At 41.0% G+C, this 22,058-nt stretch overlaps 1 protein-coding gene across 1 annotated transcript in view; it reads left to right on the forward strand.

Annotated features, from left to right (window-relative positions):
- The first annotated feature begins 4,467 nt into the window (after positions 1-4,467).
- Positions 4,468-22,058, forward strand: part of LOC309567158 (protein-glutamine gamma-glutamyltransferase 6-like) — a 102,245-nt gene continuing 84,654 nt past the window's right edge. The window contains exons 1-3 of the mRNA XM_082272505.1: positions 4,468-4,675; positions 8,217-8,459; positions 17,583-17,701. Coding sequence (XP_082128631.1) covers positions 4,531-4,675; positions 8,217-8,459; positions 17,583-17,701 — 507 coding nt within the window. The 5' untranslated portion in view covers positions 4,468-4,530. The remainder of the gene's footprint in view (positions 4,676-8,216; positions 8,460-17,582; positions 17,702-22,058) is intronic.

Consider the following 22,058-nt stretch of genomic DNA (forward strand, 5'->3'; position numbering starts at 1 on the left):
ACATCAGTTTTTCATCCGTTGTCATCCGTTTTTCGTCCGATCCGTTTTTTTGACGGATGAAAAATAGGGCATTCATCCGTTCAAAAAAACGGACATTGATGGAAGTGGATGAAAACGGATGTTAACTGATGATCATCCGTTGTCATCCGTTTTTACATAGAGATGCATTGATGTCCGTTTTTCATCCGTCAACGGATGGATGAAAAACGGACAAACGGACAGCATGTGTGAAAGGGGCCTTAGCTATTTAAACAGTGCTGCTCGTTCTCTCCATGCCCTCGAATGATGTCTTAAATTATAGGAATATTTTACATACACGGTATCCTAAATCCTAAAGTTCACGATCACCTGCGGCAAGGGTTAGTGATTCTAAGATTATTTATTTGTTAGCTTAATTGAAATCATCAGATAGAGTAAACAAGGACCAATGTCTCCAAGCTTTGTGAAATCTGGAAGGAGATTCCTTTTGCATCGCTAAGGTTTCTTCCATAGTATAAATGTAATTGACCTTTGTGCACCAATCTATAATTGTCGGGACATAAGTGGATTTCCAGTGTATAGGGATAATTGCCTTTGCTGCATTTAAGAGATGCCTAGTCAGTGATCTCTTGTATTTACCAAGGGGGTACGAGTCTATGTGCAGTAAGCATGCAGTTGCATCTAAGACCAAAGTAGTTCCTGTGATTTGTTTAATCCATTTTATGATTTGTTACCAACAATCAAACATGGGGGTGGGGTGGGGGGGCAGGTCCACCACATGTGCAAAAATGGGCCTATGCTAGAGTGGCATCTCCAGCAGGTATCTGGAACTGATGGAGACCAGCTTCTCTTTTTTCTTTGTGGTGTAACGTACCATTGTGTAAGGATTTTGTATGAGATTTCCTGCATTTTTGTGCTCAAAGAACATTTATGGGCAAAGACACAGGCTTTTTCCCATTGAGCGTCTGAGATATGCATTTTGAGCTCCTGTTCCCGTGATTTTTTTATTTATTTATTTTCTTTGGGATTGTCTTGTATAAACTAGGAGTGTGCTAAAGAAGTAGTTTTATGGACAAGTGTCTTGTGTTTAGCATTAGCATATCTCCTCCAAAGGCATCATATGATTGAGAAAGGAAGCTCTGAACTGACTGTTCTGGAGAAAATCATGTAGTTGTACAAATTTCTAGCCCAAAATTCAGATTTTAACATGTGTGAGAAATAAAAAAAAAAAAAACATCCCTGTAGCAAACTGGTTAAACTATATAATCCCTGCATGTTTATCTAAATTTAGGAAATCGTTTTACAGATTCTTGCATAAGGAAATTAACGATTTAATCTCCTTCAATGTATTTGCTAATTCCCTTTCATGCTCAGTAACCATAAGATATTACACAGTAGCAGACCACAATAAAAACCAAAGACGCACCTACCGACTTTCACAACTTTATACTAAACGGTCTAAAATATATAAATATTGTACCAGTGTTGGTAAATTTACCACTGCATCGTTGTACAGCAAGAGTGAAGAACAGACCACACATCATGGCCAGTAAGTATTTTATAATAGGGGTCACTCCTTTCTACTACAGAATCTGGTTTATTATTATTGTGACTTCTATGCAGAAATCTGATTAAATCTACAGACATCCACCCTTTAACATCTTAGCTACTACAATCAAGACAAATTTATTATTAGGGCTCCTGCATCTATTATTGCCGCTCTTTTGGAAATCGTGGATCCAATATATGCCCTCCTCAATGCCTCTTTTAACACTAAAGTGGTTGCATGCCCTTGTTCAAGTTGGCAGGCGGTAAAACCATGGTTCTGATTTTACCACACTCTGGCTATCCGTGTGAACGAGCCCTTGGAAGGGCAGCCTTTCTCTGCTACGTTATCATCCACACTTCTTTTTCCCATCAGGGGTGGGATACAGTAATCCAATATAACTTTGTTTATACATTGCTGAAAAATGTGAAATTAGGACTGGTAACATAAGAAAATATTATTTCTAAGGGCTCATTCTGATTGATGTGTAGCAGTCCTTGCTTTCCCTATAAAAAGGGATCCTTGGTGGAATACATTTCAGAAGCTGTTTGGCAGGCAGTGAAGAGGTGATATGTCACCTCTTCAGCGCATGTTTTACCCTGTAAAAAGCCAACCCATCGCACTGCAGGGTGGTTGATATGTGGCCTCAATAATTTTATTGGGTCACTTATGGGGGCTGTACTGCTCGTCAAACCCAACATGGAGTTTAATTTTTGCCACAGCATATGTACAGTCCTGGGCTGCTGTATGTGTCTGGCTTCAATACTTTTTGAGTCACTGATCCAGAACAGGCATGCATATTAGAAAGTCAGACTAAGGCCAGCACTTCTAATCACCAAACAAGTTTAGCGCCAGAGCCAGTGGATCAGCATGACAGCAAGGCTACAAGAATTTTCAGAAAGAAAGGAGGAGCGTCTGCTATTTAAGTCTATTTTTAGCACAACAGCTGCAGAGATATCCCTCACAGAGTTCCTCCAATTGCATAGTGCCCCACCTTCTGGCTGAAAGTGGTTACAGATAAAATATTAATATAAAACATATTTACTATTTAATTAATTAAAATAAATTAAATAATATGTGCATTACTGAACAGGAGGGGCAGCTGCCCCTGGCACATGTGAGGGAGGGAGGCACTGCATGGCGAGTTACTGGAGCTGTACAGGAGGAGAGCAGCAGAGAGAAGGAGAAAGCTTGGAAGGGGATGTGGGCTATGCTTTCCCTCCTTCAGCTCCTGATTCTTGTCACAGCAGCACTCATCGATACAGGGATGCTGTCAGATCCGAACTATGCAGGGTTTGATTACCCACCCCATCTCCTCCTTAGACTGCTCCTCTCCAGACCATAAAAAATGTGGGTAGGGGCTGGTAATCAAACCCTGCACAGCCCCGATCTGACAGGGTTTTTGTCTACTGACAGGTGGGTGGAGATGGAGGATGAAGAGCACAGTCAGCACCTCCTCTGGGGTTTCTCCTCCTCTCTGCTGCTGTCATGTTTCCTGTAACATGTTTCCCCCACTGTCACATCTGGGGTCTTAGGTTTGTAAGTTTCTGAGTGGGAGGGGGAAATTGTACTGGGGACACAATGGGAGGGGTAACAATCATTTGTGCTGGTGATGAGAGGATTTGTTCTTGGGGATGTGTGCTAGCAGGGGGCATGGGGAGGGGAACTTTTGTTATGGAAGAGAGGAGCCCCGGTCACTAGATGACTTTGTCTCCCAGCACTGGTTAAAGGAAAAAAAAGAAAAAAAGATTAGAAAGAGAGTTAGAATCTTCCAATTGGTCCTGTGGATTTCCTCTCACTTTTTGTTGTGTCTCCCAACATGACAAAAAAAAAGACAGAGCTTGAAACCCTTCCCTACTCCATCCAAAACCAAAAATGTTCTGGTGTTATATACCTAAAGGATTAGTGGGCTTTAGGACAAAGTGCACCTATCCCTCCCTTTTGCCCCTTTATTATGACCTAACCTAACCAACCTTCATTCTCCACTGATGCATACTTACCCACATGGAAGAAAAATATATTTAAAATATATTTTTTAAAAAAATTCTTTTTTTTCCCCAAAACATATTGGAAATATATTTGAAATGCTACAATTTTGGCCATTCAATATATTTCTAAAAATGTTTTCCTAAATATATTGGAAATATATTTTTCTATAATATGGGTACCTTGAACCAACGACCTGTAGGGTTTTCTTTTTTAACCTAGCCGCAACTGAACATTACAGCCCCATAGATTTCAATGCGCCTGTGTGTCTTTATCTTTAGTCTCAGTACACCACCCTATAGAAGTATTTGAGTTATAATGCACAGGCATGACCAGGCCAGTGAGATTGTGGTGCTGCTGGTTGTAAATAAATAACAGAAGCCATTGTATATATCTGTAAAACAGGCGGGTGGGTGGGTGGCTTACGTTAGTTTAGGGCCGTGGTCTCCAAACTGAGGTCAGATGCGGCTCTTTGTTCCCCTTGGGACAGTATTCCTCCCGATGATACCAACTTAAATCTGAGGGTCAATAAAATTGGCCTTTAGTTTAGAAAGTTTGGAGAGTCCTACTTTAGGGTAATGGGGCAAACAGGATAAGTGAACTTTGTTTTAAAGTATAAGCGGCCTTAAACTAATGAGTCTCCTGTATTGAATTGTATTGTAACTGTATTGTCTGCCCTCATGTTGTGAAGCACTGTGAAAACTGTTGACGCTATATAAATCCTGTATGATAATAATATTAAGTCTAGTCAATGAGAGGTTTGTTTTCGAGCTCTACCTGAAACATAAAAACGATTTGGAATCTGCTTGGTTGATAAAGGCGCCACGCACAGTACATATTTTACTCTATCTCTATCTGTTGTTATAAGGACCTGCAAAAGTATGTTAAACTGTGCCATTAGGATTGTTTTATCAGAAAACACATCCATAGGATAATATACAGACCAGATAAGATGTTGAATGTTGCCATGTATTTAACTATCTCCAGACACGCTCCATCTGGAAAGTGTTGATTTTCATATGGCAAAGAACAGACTTGACCATCACACCAGCGGCTATATCTCCAAGCAGCTCATTGTGAGAAGAGGACAAGCCTTTCAGATGACGTTTTCTCTCAACAGGGCCCTGAAACTTGGAGAGAATTTTACCTTTGATGTTGAAACAGGTAAGACATTTTGAGATTTAAATGCAGAGTGCATTATTAATTAATATGGGTGAAACAAAGTTTAAACTTTTACAGGAAAATGAAAGATGAATTCCAGACAAGGAATATTTTTACATAGTTAGTTACATTGGTCTGGCTTGGACCAATGTAAACATGCATATACCATACACCTGGCTGATCCCCCTGGAAGATGGAAATCTCTGTATTGGGCAAGTCTACTATAGCGATCTCTACTAGCGACTTGGTTCTGTGCCTTGCACTGGAGCCATTCAGATAAAGGTTAGCAAATGCTCCACGTATATGAAAAATGTTCTCTGATTGTATAAGGTGGAGATTGTGACATCACTGCCTCTCCTCTCCTCTCCACTTTGTTTAATCAGAGAATCCTTTGCTTTCAGTGAGAAAATGCAAAATGCTCCCTTAATAGTGCCCATGCTGATCAGGCAACGTCTTGTGTTCACTTAGCAGCAGGGCAGTCATTCAACACAAAAATTAAAATAAAAAACTACTGAAACCATATTCCTCCCCCCTTGCCCTACCAACACTGTCCATTTCCCTAACCCCCTCCCCCTAAAAAAAAAGCATTGTGAAAAAAAATGAAAAAATGAAAAACAAATTAAATTGTAAAAAAAGTAAATACATAAAAATAAAAAAGTACTTACACCATACACTGCTATACTGACACTGTTCACTGCCCCTTACCCCGACCCCTGCAACCAAGCACTGTGGAAAAAAAGATATTTCAAACATTATTTAGAAAAAAATAACAAAAAACAAATTGTAAAAAATACTAGATAATAAAATATTAAACACAAAAACTACTGACACCAACCACTGCCCTACTAACACTGTCCACTAGCGCCCCCTCCCCTCTCCCAATCATTGTGAAAAAAATAATTTAAAAATAAATTGTAAAAAATAATAAAAAAAATAAAACTCTAAAAAAAAAAAAAAAAATACACTGACACTGTCCACTGCTCCACTTACACGATCCACGGTCCTACTGACACCATCCACTGGCCCCCAAAAAGCATTTGAAAAAATAAAAAATAAAAATGCAAAAAAAATAAATTGTTAAAAAATAATAAAAAATAAATAAATTAATAAAAATAAAGAACTACTGACACCATCCACTGCCATACTGGCCCCATCCTGCATATACTACCCACAGCGGTACACTCCTCATTCTTCACCTGCACATACTACCCACCTCCATACATTCCGCTATCCTTTTTTTTCACTTAGTTTCAGGGATTCCATGATTTCTCAAATTCTGGCGCTGCTCTCTATTCTCCAAATCCTCCTGTTGTATTTGTATTTGAGATACGGTGTGTTTCAATGCTGCACTGTCTTCCTCCAAAACATGCACATACTGCACCAGCTCGTCAAATTTATTTTCAAGAGTATCAGTTCGCTCACCCAATTGGTATATCTCACCTCTAAGCTCTTGAGCAATTTTTCCCACTTTTAGTTTAAGGTCGAGGACCTCCAGCGTCACTATAGAAGTATGCTGAGCTGAGGGAATGGAAGGAATGGCAGATGAAGCCCCTTAAACAGCTTCCTCGACATGAATGAAGAGGTCTGTGAGTTCCAGGGGGTCTTCCGGCACACTCGTGGCTGGGAAATACCGGCCTATACAGAAAGGATAGAAGGAGGCTGCACTGCAGCAGGAGGAGGGGGAAAGTTTTTTTGATTCCCTATCTTGCCCATGGTGTGCCCACTGCTTACCGGAATCATTCTGGAGTACTCCCGAAGCTATGATTGCTGCAGAGCGGGAGTCACAGAAGAAAGACGCAGACCAGAGCAGTAGGATTAAGCGTCCGCCATCTTAAAGGTCGTGCATTCATTCCCTGTTTTTTTATTTAGCTTATATTTCCTACTATTATCATAATTTACCACAAAAGAACAATGCAAAATAAATTCTCCTGCTCCTGTCAATTGCTGCGATACCACATATGTGTATATTATTTGTTGTTTGTACTTGTAGTAGGGCCCAGAAATAGTGCACATTTTTCTTTTTCAACCTACCAAAAACACACTGACAATGACACTGATTAGGATTCAGGCCTCCTGGTTGCCGTTCATTAATAGGAGACCCTGGAAGCACACTGTGAAGCATGCTCTCAGCACAAACACGACAGCACATATATGAGGTCCCACAGATAAAGACCTACTTCCGTGAGGCCACATATATGCACCTGCTTATCAGGAAGTGGTTAATAACATTATATTGAATGTACCCTTGTGGTTGAAACCAGTGATCAAAAAGACTAGAAAAACTTAATGTGAATGAATCACCAGGACCAGATAACTTACACCTGGGAGTTCTGAAAGAACTTAGCCATGTTATATTAAGGACAGCTTACTGAATGGTACTTGGCAGATAAGGTTTAAAACTGGAAAGGTACTGCACTTGGAAGCTAAAAATTTGAATGCACGTTACTTGTATGGGCAAGAAATTCTGGGGTATTCAAGGATAGAGAAAGATCTGGGGGTCCTAGTAGTTGACAGACTCAACGATAGCACACAACGATAGCACACAATGCCAAGCTCCACTTTTTTCTCCAGAACACAAATGCTTGCAGAACCCCAGCTGGATCCCATTACAGGCAAGAACCCTTGATTGTGTAGCAAAGATTACATTGTCCAGCTTGTACTCTTCCTCCTGTGGTCACTGATTCCAGCACCACCCCCTCAGGCACTGCCAACCCACCTGGCTGAAGCTGCCTCTTTACTAACCCTCCAGGCTAACTTCTCCACCACAGTCCTCCAGACTGACACTCACCAGCTCACCCTGCTGACTCTCAGGAGATCTCCCAGTAGTGCTAACCTGCTCCTGCTGTCCTATATCCTTGCTCCCATGCCTCCAGGAAGGGCTTCCTCCATGTGCTATGACAGGATCCTTCCAGCTGGAGCCCTCGCCCAAGGACACCCCCCCCCCAGACTAGGGGCCATCCTTAAGGGTCACCAACAGCCTCCTCAGCACTCCAACTCCATCTTTCACCCAACTCCCATGTTGGCAAGACTCATGCTTATTTATGCCCGCTGCCAGCTCTTTATTGGGGCCCTCATAATTATTCCAAGAAGCTCCTCCTGGCCTCCACCCAGTATGTCTTTAACATTCTCCAATGTCCCAGAAAATAGGGGGAGACACCAGAGAGGCTGCTAGGATGTGTCATCCAGCCCAGACTCACTGAATCCTAATCCAGATTTACAGTTCAGGCTTGCCCTGAGCTAAATAAATTTACCTACACTAACAAGCCTACTCTACAAAAAACCTACCTTACATCCAGCACACACTAGAAGGTGCTACACTCGCTCAGGTTGAACTTAATGGACCAACGTCTTTATTTAACCTTGCCAACTATAACTATGTAGTGATGGCACTTTAGACTTTAAACTGATAATTCGAAACTAGAGCCTGATTCATGAGGATATATTAAAACCCAGAAATGTACTGGATATGATTGCAACCATTAAATAAATAATCTCTGAACTCCATACTATACATTAATTCTACATGTGATGCTGTTTCTTTAAGGGAAATCACCAAGTGTTGCCAAAGGAACAAAAACCACATTTTCTCTATCCACAAAGGAAGTCAATAAAGGGAAATGGAGGGCAGTTTCTGACTCTACCACCTCAAGCACTCTGACTGTATGGATCACGCCTCCTGTTACGGCTATCATTGGATCTTACCAGCTGAATGTCCGTTTCTTCTCTGGAGGATACATATCCCATAAGCTGCCAGGATTCACTCTACTCTTCAACCCATGGGCCATCGGTAAGAGCTTAGTGAGTAACCTATAACAAATCGCTAACTCATTGAAAAGAGACACAACTACATACAAATGTTATGAGTGGACAACAAATCAATGAATTATAAAGGAGGCGCTGACTCAAAATTTAACTTATCCCTCTTTGGTTTGATTAAATAGGAGCTCTACATGCCTGTTTTATAAAGATGACTAGAAGCTGTTCTATGTCCACTGCAAACATCCAATCATGTGAATAAAATGCTCTGGTTCTATTCAAATTTCCATGCAAATCCTTGGATGTTGGCAGAGAACACAGGTTCATTTCTTAACCACTTCTGGACCGGAAGGTTTTGCCCCATAATAACCAGGCCATTTTTTTGCAATTGGGCACTGCAAGATTTTAACTGGTAATTGCACAGTCATGCAATGCTGTACCCAAATAAAATTGATGTCCTTTTTCCCCACAAATAGAGCTTTCTTTTGGTAGTATTTGATAACCTCTGCAGTTTTTATTTTTTGCGATATACACTAAAAAAGGACGAAAATTTTAAGAAAAAAATCACATTTTCTACTTTTTCTGATAAAAAATACTCAATAAACTGAATTTTTGTCATATTTAGGCCAAAATGTATTTAGCTAAATGTCTTTGATAAAAAAAAAATCTCAATAATTGTATATTTATTGGTTTGCGCAAAAGTTATACCATCTACAAACTATGGTGTATATACTGGAATTTACGTCCCCCCCACATTACCCCTTTTTGGAAAGTAGACACCCCAAGGAATTACCTGAGAGGCCTGTTGAGCCCATTGAATATTTCGTTTTCTTATGTCACGGGTGTTTTAAAAATTACAAAAAAAATAAATAATTTTTTTTACACAAAGTTGTGGCATTACACCTCAAAGTGGCGGCTGGTGCTCCATTTTTTTTGGGGGGGGGGGGTGGCAAACAACCCCCCCGCCACCCCCTTGTCTTCCAGCCAGTCAGCCAGCCCACGGTATACATGTTACACATGTACAGTATACACACTATCTATGAACAATAGACATGATACCCATGAACAGTAAACACTATCTACAATATGAACAGTATACACACTATCCATGAACAGTATACATGTTACCCATGAACGCATACACACTATCTATGAACAGTATACCCATCACTCATGAACACTATACACACTAACCATGAGCAGTATACACACTATCTATGAACAGTAAATACATTACCCATGAACAATTTACAAGTTGCCCATCAACTGTATAAATGTTTTACCCTGAATAGTATACACACTACCCATGAACTGTATACTGATATGTACATCACCTATGAACAGTCTACACACTGCTAATGAAAAAGTTACCCACAAACAGTGTACATTACCAATGAACAGTGTACACATTACAAACAAACTTTATATACAGTACCCATGGACTGTATATGCACTGCCAATAAACTCTATGCAAATTATCCAAAAAGAGTTTAACCATTTATTACCCATGAACAGTATACTCAGTGTATTCAGCGGTCACCCTTCTACCAGACCCTAGCTATGAACAGATATAAATACTTTACAAATATTGCTGATATGACAGGCTCCTCTCCTAGTGTAATGAGGTGGCAGTGCATGTAGAAGGAGCTGACAGTGCCCACCTGGTGTAACAGTGTGGGGCAATTAACTATGCCTAGTACAACAAGTAGGCAGTAGTATAAATACCAGGCAGTGCCGGGTGGGAGGTAAAGGTTCCTCGGATGCAGATGGCAGCGGCCAGCACAGGTAAAAGTAGAAGCAGTGCCTGCCAGCCCCGCACTTACCCCATCCAGGTCGTGGACGGCTTCCCCAGCTTCTTCTCCCTGCCCAATGCGGTCGCTTCTCCTCCCGCCCAATACAGTCTTAGGGCCCGCTTCCTATCCTGATTGGCCAGGAGGAGAAGCAGGAAGACAACAGCGAATCAACATTCGCTAATGTCACAAGTAGGTAGGCGCGGGGTGCAGTGCTCAGTGCCCAGAGCCCAACTTTTTTGAAGCCAATTAGAGCTTCAGGCTCATATGCTTCTAAAAAAAAAGAAAAAGCTCATAGAAATACATGCGTCCAGTGCCCCACATGGAGATTAAGGGCTGGCGCGTAGGGATTAGGGGGCCGCCGCTGCCGAAAACCAATCACCACCTTCAGGTTTTATAAGGGTGTAAATTGTTGATTTTTCACTCCTCACTACCTATCTTAGGTTTGGAGGCCATGAAATGCCAAGACAGCAAAACCCCTCCCCCCAAATGACCCCTTTTCAGAAAGTAGACACCCTAAGCTATTCGCTGAGAGGCATGTTGAGTATTTTGCAGATCTTACTTTTATCACAAAGTTTTGAATATTGAAAAAAAAAAAAAAATACATTTTTCTTTCCTTTCTTCATTTTCCAAAACAATTGAGAGCTGCAAAATACTCACCATGCCTCTTTGCAAATACATTGGGGTGTCTATTTTCTGAAAAGGGGTAATTTGGGGAGGTTTTGTGCTATCTTGGCATTTCATAGCCTCCAAAACTGTGATAGGTAGTGAAGAATGAAATCAACAATTTACACCCTTAGAAAGCCTGAAGGCGGTGATTGGTTTTTGGGGTCCTGTATGCAGCTAGACTGTCAGAAAGTATCACACATGTGGTATCCCCGTACTCAGGAGAATAAGCAGAATGTATTTTGGGGTGTCATTTCACATATAGCCATGGCATGTTTGAGCTATTTATCATTTAAATGACAACTTGTAACAAAAAATAAAATTTTTAATTTTTACGAAACTTGTGGCAAAATATAAAATATTCCATGAACTCAACATGCCGCTCACCACATAGCTTGGAGAGTCTACTTGACCCATTGAATTGGGTCATTTGGGGGCGGGGGGGGTTGTGCTATCTTGACATTTCAGGGCCTCCAAAACTGTTATATGTAGTGAGGAAGTAAAATAAGCAATTGACGTCCTTAGAAAACCTGAAAAGGTGATGATTGGTTTTTGGGGTCCCGTACACAGCTACGCTCCCAAAAAGTCTCACGCATGTGGTATCCCTGTACTCAGGCGAAGCAGCAGAATGTATTTTGGGGTGTCAGTCCACATATACAGTACTCATGGCATGTGTGAGCAATATATCATTTAGTGACAACTTTGTGTAAAAAAAAAAAAAAAATGTAATTTTTCCCAAAACTTGTGGCAAAATATTAAATATTCCATGGACTCAACATGCCTCTCAGGAAATAGCTTGGGGTATCTTCTTTTCAAAAAGGGGTGATTTGGGGGGTGTTTGAACTGTCCTGCCATTTTATGCCATCTGACACCTTTTGTTTACATGAAATTTTTTATTTATTTTTTTACTAGAAAATTACTTTGAACCCCCAAACATTATATGTATATATTTTAAAGCAGAGGCCCTATAGAACAAAATGGTGGGTGTTGCAATTTTTTTTGTCACACAGTATTTGCGCAGAGGTTTTCCAAACGCATTTTTTTTTCCAAAAAAAATTTAATGCACAAATACACTATATATTGCCCAATTGTTTGGTAAAATATAAAAGATGATCTTATGCCGAGTACATAGATACCAAACATTACATGCTTTAAAATTGCGCACGCCCATGCAGCGGCAACAAACTACGTACATTTTTAAAAGCCTTTACAGGTTACCACTTTAGATTTACAGAGGAGGTCTACTGCAAGGATTAGTGCCCTCGATCTGACATTTGCAGTGATACCTCACATGCATGCTTCAATTGCTGTTCACATATGACACCATAAATTTTGCTTTCTTATGTTATTTTGACACCTTCCCTTTCATTATTATTTTTTTTTTTTTTTTAGCATTTTTATTGTTATCACAGGGAATTTAAATATCTCCTATGATAGCAATAAGTAGGGACAGGCACACTTTAGAAAAAAAAAAAAAATGGGGTCTATTAGACTCTAGATCTCTCCTCTGCCCTTAAAGCATCTGACCACACCAAGATTGGTGTGATAAATAATATGCTTTCCCAATTTCCCAATGGCGCTGTTTATATCTGGCGAAACCGTAGTAATGAAAAGCTTGTAGTTTCCAGTATCTTAGGCAATAGAGATGATTAGAGCCATTGTGGTCCCCAATCAGCTCTATGGTCAGCTGACGGAACCACCAGCTGCAGTCTCGGGTTACCTGGTGGGACAGGAGAGCCCGGGAAAATCCCGGAAGGCAGCGGGAGGAGGGGGGAGTCCCCTTCCCACTGCTTGTAAAAGCAGTTCAGTGGCAAATTATCTGCTAGGATGACTTTAAGATGAAAGCCGACTGCTAGCTGTAAAAAACAATACCAAGATGATACCTAAATCTGCAAGCATCATCTTGGTATGACCACTCAAAGTCCAGCGACGTACCAGTACATTGCTGGTCTTTGTTGGGCATATATTGTAATGTTCTTTTTTCATGCACCCTGTGGGTTGAACGCAAAAAGAGAACCTAATAGATTCCTCCATTCACATCAATCGATGTGGATGAAGAAATCTCTGCCAGAAAGTGTTTGGTATGCCCACCATTGGACCTCCCAACATCCACCCACTTCAAATCAGGGGCATACATGCAATGTTCTTTTTTTTTCCTTCAGCCCATGGCCTGAAGGAAAAAAAAGAACAAAGAAAATTCCTCCACTTGCATCGATCGATGTGAATGAAGAAATCTTTGCCAAGAAAAGTGTTAAAAAATATATGGCGAAGCATAGGGGAGATCCTCCTTCTGTGTCCACCCCATCCCCTATGCTTTGCCATATATGCTCTTTTTTTAACTGCAGTGGTGAAATCACCTTCTACAGTGCTGCCATCATTGATTTACGTTTATGCTGAGAGCAAACACTGTTGCTGTCAGAATAAACAAATCAGTGCGGCAGCTTATGGGCGTACCTTCAAAGCAAACAATGGTTAACAATAAAACACAGTAACAATAAAACATTAAACTATAATAGCATACAGTAGCGTAGAATGGTGGTATCTGAAAAGCAAAATATGGTTAACAATGAATAACAGTAAAAATAAAACATTACAGTATAACAGTATGTTATAAAGTACAGTAAAAGTAGAAAGAGTAGAAAAGTAGAGTAAGAACAGAAAATAAACTCAATAAAACAACAACTATTTTGGGCTTTTTTATTTATTTATATTTTGTAATTTTTTTTTTTTTACACTTTTTTTGTAACTGTAAAATGTTCCAGGTTCGGGCCTCTCAAAATGCGATCGCCATCTAACATCTTTCGAGGCCCTGTGTAAAAGTGTGCCCTAGACTGTGCCGTGCTATGCCCTATACTAATACTTTACTAATGTGTGGCAGCGACGGAAACCACAGAGACCAGGTTGGCCAGGACAGAAGGGACAAAAATAACGGGTGTCACGCATATCCACGTTTTCTACAGACACGACATCGTCTTTGGGGTGCTCTTTGGGTAAGGGTACCAGGGAGGACATCCCGAAAATGCCTCTCATGCAGCCGGCTCACTGCATCTGGATTGTGAATTTGGGCCACAGACCCTTCTGGATACAGAAGGGCTGTGATGATCTCTTCCTGGAATTTCAGGAAGGATCCACTTCATCCTGATGCTTTGGATAGCACATAAGCGTTCAGCATAGCCAATTGGAATAGGTATACAGACACTTTTTTGTACCAGCGTCTGGCCTTAGGGGCAATTAAGTACGGCGCCATCCCCTGGTCATTGAAGTCCACCCCTCCCTTGTTAAGGTTGTATTCGTGGACACAGAGGGGCTTCTTCACAACACCAGTTGCCATTGCAATTTGGATTGTCGTATTTGCGTGAATGTAGAACAGAATGAAAACATTCTGTGTGTCCCTTCACTTCACTGCAAGCAATTTATTACACTTCAAGTAGGCTCTCTAGCCCCGTCTAATTCGAGAATCTACAAGTTGTTGGGGTAAGCCTTGGCGATAAGGTTGCATGGTGCCACATGCGCCAATTCCAAATTCAAAAAGGTGACTAAAAAGTAGCACGCTAGTGTAATAATTTTCCACGTATAAATGGTACCCCTTTCCGAATAAGAGTGACACCTAGTCCCAAAGAACCTTGCCGCTGCTCCCCATGTAGTCTGGGCAATTGGGGGGCTCCACATTGCTATCTTTTCCCTCGTAAATCCAGAAACTACATGTATAGCCTGTTGCCCTGTCACAGAGCTTATATATCTTGACCCTATATCTGGCATTCTTGCTGGGGAGAAATTGTTTGAAAGCAAGACGGACAGAAAATTTAATCAGGGACTCAGCAACACAGACAGCTTGTTGGGGCGTATACAAGGCTGCAAACTTTTGGTTGAAGTGATTTATGAGGGGCCGAATTTTGTGGAGCCAGTCTTATCCAGGGTGACCACAAGGACAACAGAGTTCATTGTTACTGAAGTGCATGAACCGCAAGATTTGGTCGTATCTAGTCCTGGCCATGGCAGCAGAGAACACAGGCATATGATGAATTGGGTCAGTGGACCAATATAACAGCAACTCACACTTTTTAGTAATGTCCATGAGGAGGGATAGGCCAAGAAAGGTTTTAAATTCAGAAACAGTGATACGTTTCCATGGAAATTCTCTGACAAGGGTCAAATTTGGATTTGCGGTGATGAATTGATCGACATAAAAATTGCTTTGCTCCACAATAGATCTGTACAGATCTTCCATGAAAAACAGCTCATAAAAATCAAGGGAAGTAAAATTGTCTGTTTCCACCTGAATTCTGGGTTGGCCAGTGAATGGGGGAAATATACGGGCGCTGCAGAAGTGGTGGGCTCCCAATCAGGATTTGCAAATGCATCAGGAAGGACACTATGGGCCTGTCTTCGAATTATTGGGGGCTGCAGGACACTACTTGTGCTAGCCACCATACCAGCTTGTACTGCACTTTTGGGACTCGCTACGTCACCAACTGTTACTGCAGTGCTGTTTTGACTATGACCAGGATGTACTAGGCCACTGGTGCTTGCCAGTTCACCAGAAGGTTGAGCGGCACTAGTACGACACTCTGCTGCATACGAGAACCCTGCGATTGTTGCACCTCAGCAACAGAAGAATGAGGTCAGGTATGTTTGACCTTAGCAGGGACCACTACTCTGTCATCAGAGCTATCTGTCAGGGTGCCGCTGCTCTCTACAGGTTTGAAGACTGAGCCTGATTCTGACAGTGAGGCTTCCCCATCGCTCTCATCTGTCATGCTCAGCATTGTGTAGGCTAGTGTACCTCTGTTTGGACATTTTGACCAAAACATTTATAGGTACCTAGTTTGACTCACAGGTAAAAAAGCACCTGGTTTTCAGGGACTGTTTGAACTGCTACCAAAAAATGTAACTGCTAGTGCTAGCAGAGATCAGGCCTGACTATGCTAATGCTGCGGTTTAGTGTGCTGTGTATTGGAAGTGACAGTAATCTGCTGATTCTGCACTTCTTGGGGGGGGGGGGGGCTAAACACAGGTGCTGGCAGGTGTCAGAGCTGATCCTGCTAACGCTGCATTTTGGGAACATTAAACTATTGGGGACGCTGGTATATTTCTGATTGGATCAAAGATATTGATCTGTTCAGACACTATACTAGTATTGGAGGTATTTAGTGTGTGTTTGTGTGTCACTGGCAATCAAAGGGTTAAAATGTATTACTAAATATGTGGCGGGGATCTGACGCTATCCTGAATTGACACTAGCTAACATTAACGCTAACTGGTGTCACCTGTGACACTAATACAGTGATCAGAAAAAAGATCTGTACACTATAAAAGTGACACTGTGACAGGGCAATTAAGGGGTTAACTGGGGGTGATAAGGGGGTTAAATCTTTATTGGGGGGTAGATGGCGGGTACCCTAAGCCTTTCTGGGACAGAAACTAACTACCACTAACTGTGTTTCACACTAACTGAAGTCACAAGTGACACTAACACAGTGATCAGCAAATGTATCTGTATACTGTATATAGTGTACACTGTCACAGGGAATGAAAGGGTTAACTGGGGGGTGATCAGGGGGTTAAATGTGTGAGTATGTGTACTGGTGTCAGTGTACTGCTTGTGTACTCACAGTTGATGCTCTCTCTCCTCTCACGCTGGAACCAAAAAGGACTCCAGGAGAGGAGATTGCATAATTTCCTGTGCCTGTGTTTACATTTCACAGGCACAGGACATTCTTCAATTGGTCAGAACCAATCACTAGGTCCAGGCCAAAAATCATTGGCCTGGACTTGATGACTGATCGGTTCTGGACCGAATCAGCACATCGCAGAGAAGGGGGGCTTGCAACGTACAATTACAACGTACAATTACTTTGGTTCTCGCAGCCGAGACACCTTGCCGCAGTAAATGTGCGGTGCGTGATCGGCAACTGGTTAAAGTGAAACTAAAGTCTGCTATGCTCACCTTCGGCATTATGATATTCTTGAGCTCCTTCACTGGCTCAGATTTACACTGCCTGGTCATCTTCCTGTTTGGCACGTTTAGCCATCTTGATTAGTCGGCTCTGGACTACATAACATCTGCACACGTGCACAATAGTTGATTTATCCTGGAACCAAGGCATTTAGAAGAAACATTTCTAGGCAGGTAGGCAAGAAGAATGCAGAAGTGACATACAAAGTCTCTTCGGCAATAAAGACAACCTGCTGTCTCATACTAATGCTATAGTTCCACTTTAAATAACTAAACAACAGAACTTTCAATTTAAATCAGCCAAAAAGATTTCAGGTGTAATCAATTTTCTTAGAAAGTGTGCACAAGAAAAGCTTTTCCCCTGAGAGCAAACTACAGAGAGAGATTGCTGAGACAGAAATATAGCTCTACAATAGGCAAAGCTGATCCTCTCTGCTAATCGGAGAGCTCTAGCTGTGACCCAGTAGGAATTGTGTTATATGTGGTAAGAACTGCCCATTTCCACCACTGGATGAAAAGATTAGGGCTCATAGCCTCATCAGAATGGCCTTTTTCAAAGATGGTAGTGGTGTTTTTTCTCAGTTAAGGTAGGCTTTAGCCTATCTTTACAAGTTAATACATGTTGGTGCAAACCATAAGTTCCAAAATACAATGTATCAAACAATGAACATCAAATGTACCAAATATATACAGTGTATAATATATCTAATACTAACCTTATGATTTTTTTTTTTTTTTAAAGATGATGATGTTTATCTGGCTGATGAGTCAGAGATAAAGGAATACCTGCTCAGTGACAGCACTATCATATACTACGGAAATGAGAATTACATTGGTGAAGAGGGCTGGAACTTGGGACAGGTGACTCCAGACTTTACAAAAAGTATTTTTCCTTTGTCAATGTGAAACAAACACTATAATTGTGCTATATGTAATTTTGATTTGTATGCACAAGCAAATGTCTCCAAGAAGGACAAAGGCAAGAATAAAAACATACACTGCTCGAAAAAGTTAAACACTGTGAAAACACATCAGATCTCAATGGGGAAAATATCATGCTGAATATCTATACTGATATGGACTGGGTAATGTGTTAGGAATGAAAGGATGCCACATCATTTGATGGAAATGAAAATTATTAACCTACAGAGAGCTGAATTTAAAGATACCCCGAAAATCAAAGTGAAAAAATGATGCAGCAGGCTAGTCCATTTTGCTGAAATTTAATTGCAGCAACTCAAAATGGTACTTAGTAGTTTGTATGGCCCCCACGTGCCTGTATGCATGCCTGACACCACAGATGGTGTCCTTGGGTATTTCCTACCAGATCTGGCCCAGGGCATCACTGAACTCCTGAGCCAACCTGGCAATGGTACATATTGATGTGCCACCCCTGAGGAGTAGGACTGCCTGTGCAACCTCTATAGGGTCCAGGTATTGCCTCATGCTACCAGTAGTGATACTGACACTAGCCAAATGCAAAACTAGTGAAAAACAGTCAGAAAAGATGAGCAAGAAAAAAAATGTCAGTGGCCTCTACCTGTAAAACCCTTCCTGTTTTGGAGGTCGCCTCATTGTTACCCATCTAGTGCACCTGTTGTTAATTTCATTAATACCAAAGCAGATGAAACTTATTAACAACCCCCTCTGCTACTTAATTGACCTGATCAATTTTCCAAGAGTTTACTTGAATTGATGCTGTACTCTGTTTATAAAGTGTTCCTTTAATTGTTTTGAGCAGTGTATTTTTAGTAGAGTAAGAAAGGGTTGGAACATCTAACAATGCTTTTAGTCCTGTCTATGACTTCCTGTCCTGGTGATAATCAGTCCCCCAAATGGGTTTCACATGAACAGGAAGTAAGGGAAAGTTTCCCTTAGTGGGGGTCACAGACAGAAGTAAAAACCTGGCAAAAATGTCCATTTCTATTTAAAAATAAAAGAAAAATGGTTGGAGTTAGGCTTTAGGCAGATACTGTCACCTGTCACCTTCCCCATACAGAGCAAAGTGACAGAGGCTTTGCAAAGGGCCATTTACTTTTGGCTATATGTACATTTTACATTTTGTTGAGAAGAAAAAACAATCTACTCCAAATTTTTTGCCACGATTTTTACCGCGATTTACTGGCGTTTTTACAAGCGTTTTTTGTGCAGGCGTTTTTAGATTGAATAGAGACCAATGGAAAACGCCTGTAATCTGCCCAAAAAGAAGCTCATGTACTTTTTTGAGCGTTGTGCGTTTTGCTCACAGCGTCAAAACACTCAGATGTGAACAGGGGCCATTGAAATGAATAGGATTTGTCTTGTTGGGCGTTTTGAAAGCTGAGAGCTGATCCTAGAGCAGAAAAACTCCCCAAAAACGTCCCAAAACGCCTACATGTGAACGGAGCCTTAATCACGTTTATTATGTGTTTATAATCAAACAAAAAATATTGATATTTTCTGCTAAATGACATTTTGAAAATGACAGTCGTGGCCAAAATCATGATCCTTATTTGCATGTTCAATATAGAAATTTGATTATTCCAAATCTGCTAAATGCAGCAAAAGGGACTATTCCAAAAAATTGGTTCAATACAGAAGTTCCCCCTATTAGGGAGCGGTGCAGTAGTGTCGAATATATTCATGACATGGAATACCTGTGTAGTATGGACAAAGAAAAAATAGATTGTTTCTCCAATAAATGGGAAAAATGGATTAACTTTAAAAAGACTAGAGATTATATTGAAGTATGAAAAGAACAGGGGAATGATTAAAATTGGGTTATGTTAAATCTAGTCAGGTAAATAGAGGTTGGACCGCAATAAGGGAGGGTTAATAACGTAAGGGGAAGAGCGGGTTAGGGGGTGGGAGAAATTAGGGGGGATAATATGAGTTTGTAATATGGAAGAATTAGCTTTTTAATGCTCTATATTCAAATTGAAATGAGGCTCAATAAAAATATTATTTTAAAATTATTATAAAAAAAACCCAATGCAACCAATATGCACCATCTTTCAGCTATAATTTTCCACTGACAACGTGAATAAAAAAAGTTTAGAAAAAAAACAAATGTACGACGAAACGCGTCGGCTTTAGCTATGCACACACCCTACTATGCATGCGCGATCGATGTCAGCCATCTTAGTAACTGGACGGAAGGTTGTTGATACTACATGCTTCTCCCAAGGCTTTTATATGTGAGTATTACTCTTTTTTTGCACTTTATTAAAATTTTAAATGAGAAAAAAATATGTACATTTTAAATTTTGTTGAGAAGAAAAAACAATCTACTCCAGGTTAATCACATTTATTATGTGTTTATAATGAAACAAAAAATATTGATATTTTCTGCTAAATGACATTTGAAAATGACAGTTGTGGCCAAAATCATGATCCTTATTTACGTGTTTTTCTTTGTGGATTGACACCAATGTTAGGGATTTAGCAAACTCCAGTAGAGAGCTTCCTAGTGTTTTATCTGTCAGCCCCTATGTCATTGCAGTAGTAACATAGGGGTCTAGCAAAGGTACCACCAGGCACACCCAGTGTGTCAGATAGAGAAGATTCTTTAGTAAGTTTATCTCTTCAAGACAGTTGTATGAATGTCGGGACAGGTAAGTATTGTTTGTTTTTCAAGGAGTGCTCCTTTTTCATTTTTTAATTGGCAACAAAGTCTCTTTAAGAGAAAAAGTGATGGAATAACCAATAAGCTTGTGGGTGGGGGCCTACTTCCGCTGCACGCTGGGTTACCTTTCACGTGGAGCGTACTCATCAATGCCCAGGACTGCAGTCATGAGAAAAATCTAACATTAAAAGCTTGCCCACCGTATACTGTAAATATACAGTGGCAAGGTGGCTCTTCTGTGCAGAATCTGTACCTATACGTGACACCTATCTGCACTTCCAGGTCTGGGACGCGCACGCAAGCTCCCGGCAACTCACTCCCACTGTGATTGGACACAGCGGGAGTCAATTAGCGAGTCGAGTCTGCCGGAACCCGCCGATCATTCCCAAGAGGAGCAGAATGGCGTTCTGCCTATGTTCTATGAGAGGGGAAGATAGTGATCCTCTGTTTCTGCTAGGCAGGAACACAGATCCCTGCCTTCTCACAGTTAGTAAGCACTCCCTAGGAATACATGCAACCCTTTGATCCCCCCTGGTGTTAACCCCATTCCCTGCCAGTGTCATTAGTACAGTGACAGTGCATATTTTTTAGCAGTGATTACTGTATTGTGTCACTGGTTCCCCAAAAGAAGTGTCAAAAGTGTCACTTAGTGTAATTTCTTCAATGTTGTCACATAATAATAATTAGAGTTGAGCGGACACCTGGATGTCCGTGTTCGGCCGAACTTGGAAAAAAAGTCCGGGTCCGTGTCCCGGACTTTTTCCGAACTTTACCCGGACACCGAACCCCATTGAAGTCAATGGGGACCCGAACTTCCAGGCACTAAAATGGCTCTAAAACACCAATGGAAAGGGCTAGAGTGCTGCAAATGGCAGCAAAACGTAGTTAAGAGCATGGCAAGTGCTCTGAAAACAAATGTGGATAGGGAAATAACTTGAAACAACAAAAAATAAAACAGAAAATTAAAAAAATTTTCTTCATCTGTGAAGGACGAGGCCCATATGGAGTAGGAGGGAGGTTGAGGTGGTGGTGGATGTGGCGGTGTAGGTGGAAGCGGCGGTGGAGGAGGACGAGGTAGCCAACACTGCTTTTTTTCAGTCATTTTAAATGAGGGTACACCGATACAGACTATGCCGCAATTTAATTATTTTTACCCCAAAGGGTGTAGATTGAATAGCGGAATAGAAAATATGATATCAAAAGGTGTATCTATCTCACACTTACAGACCCAGACTAGGCCCTGATTACTATTTTTTGTACCCAAAAGGCAGGATGAGGAGTAGGAGGAGTTCGGAACAGGCAGGAGGCAAACTGAAACACCCTGCAATCCTCGGCGGTGTAAGATGAGCCCCAAAAATTGGAAAGGTGTATCTCACACGTACCGATACTGATTATGCCGCAATTTAATTATTTTTACCCCAAGGGTGTAGATTGAATAGCGGAATAGAAAATATGATATCAAAAGGTGTATCTATCTCACATGTACAGACCCAGACTAGGCCCCGATTACTATTTTTTGTACCCCAAAGGCAGGATGAGGAGTATGAGGAGTTCAGAACAGGCAGGAGGCAAACTGAAACACCCTGCAATCCTAGGCGGTGTAAGATGAGCCGC

The sequence above is a fragment of the Pelophylax lessonae genome, assembly GCF_965119305.1.
Source record: "Pelophylax lessonae genome assembly, chromosome: 11".
NCBI lineage: Eukaryota > Metazoa > Chordata > Amphibia > Anura > Ranidae > Pelophylax > Pelophylax lessonae.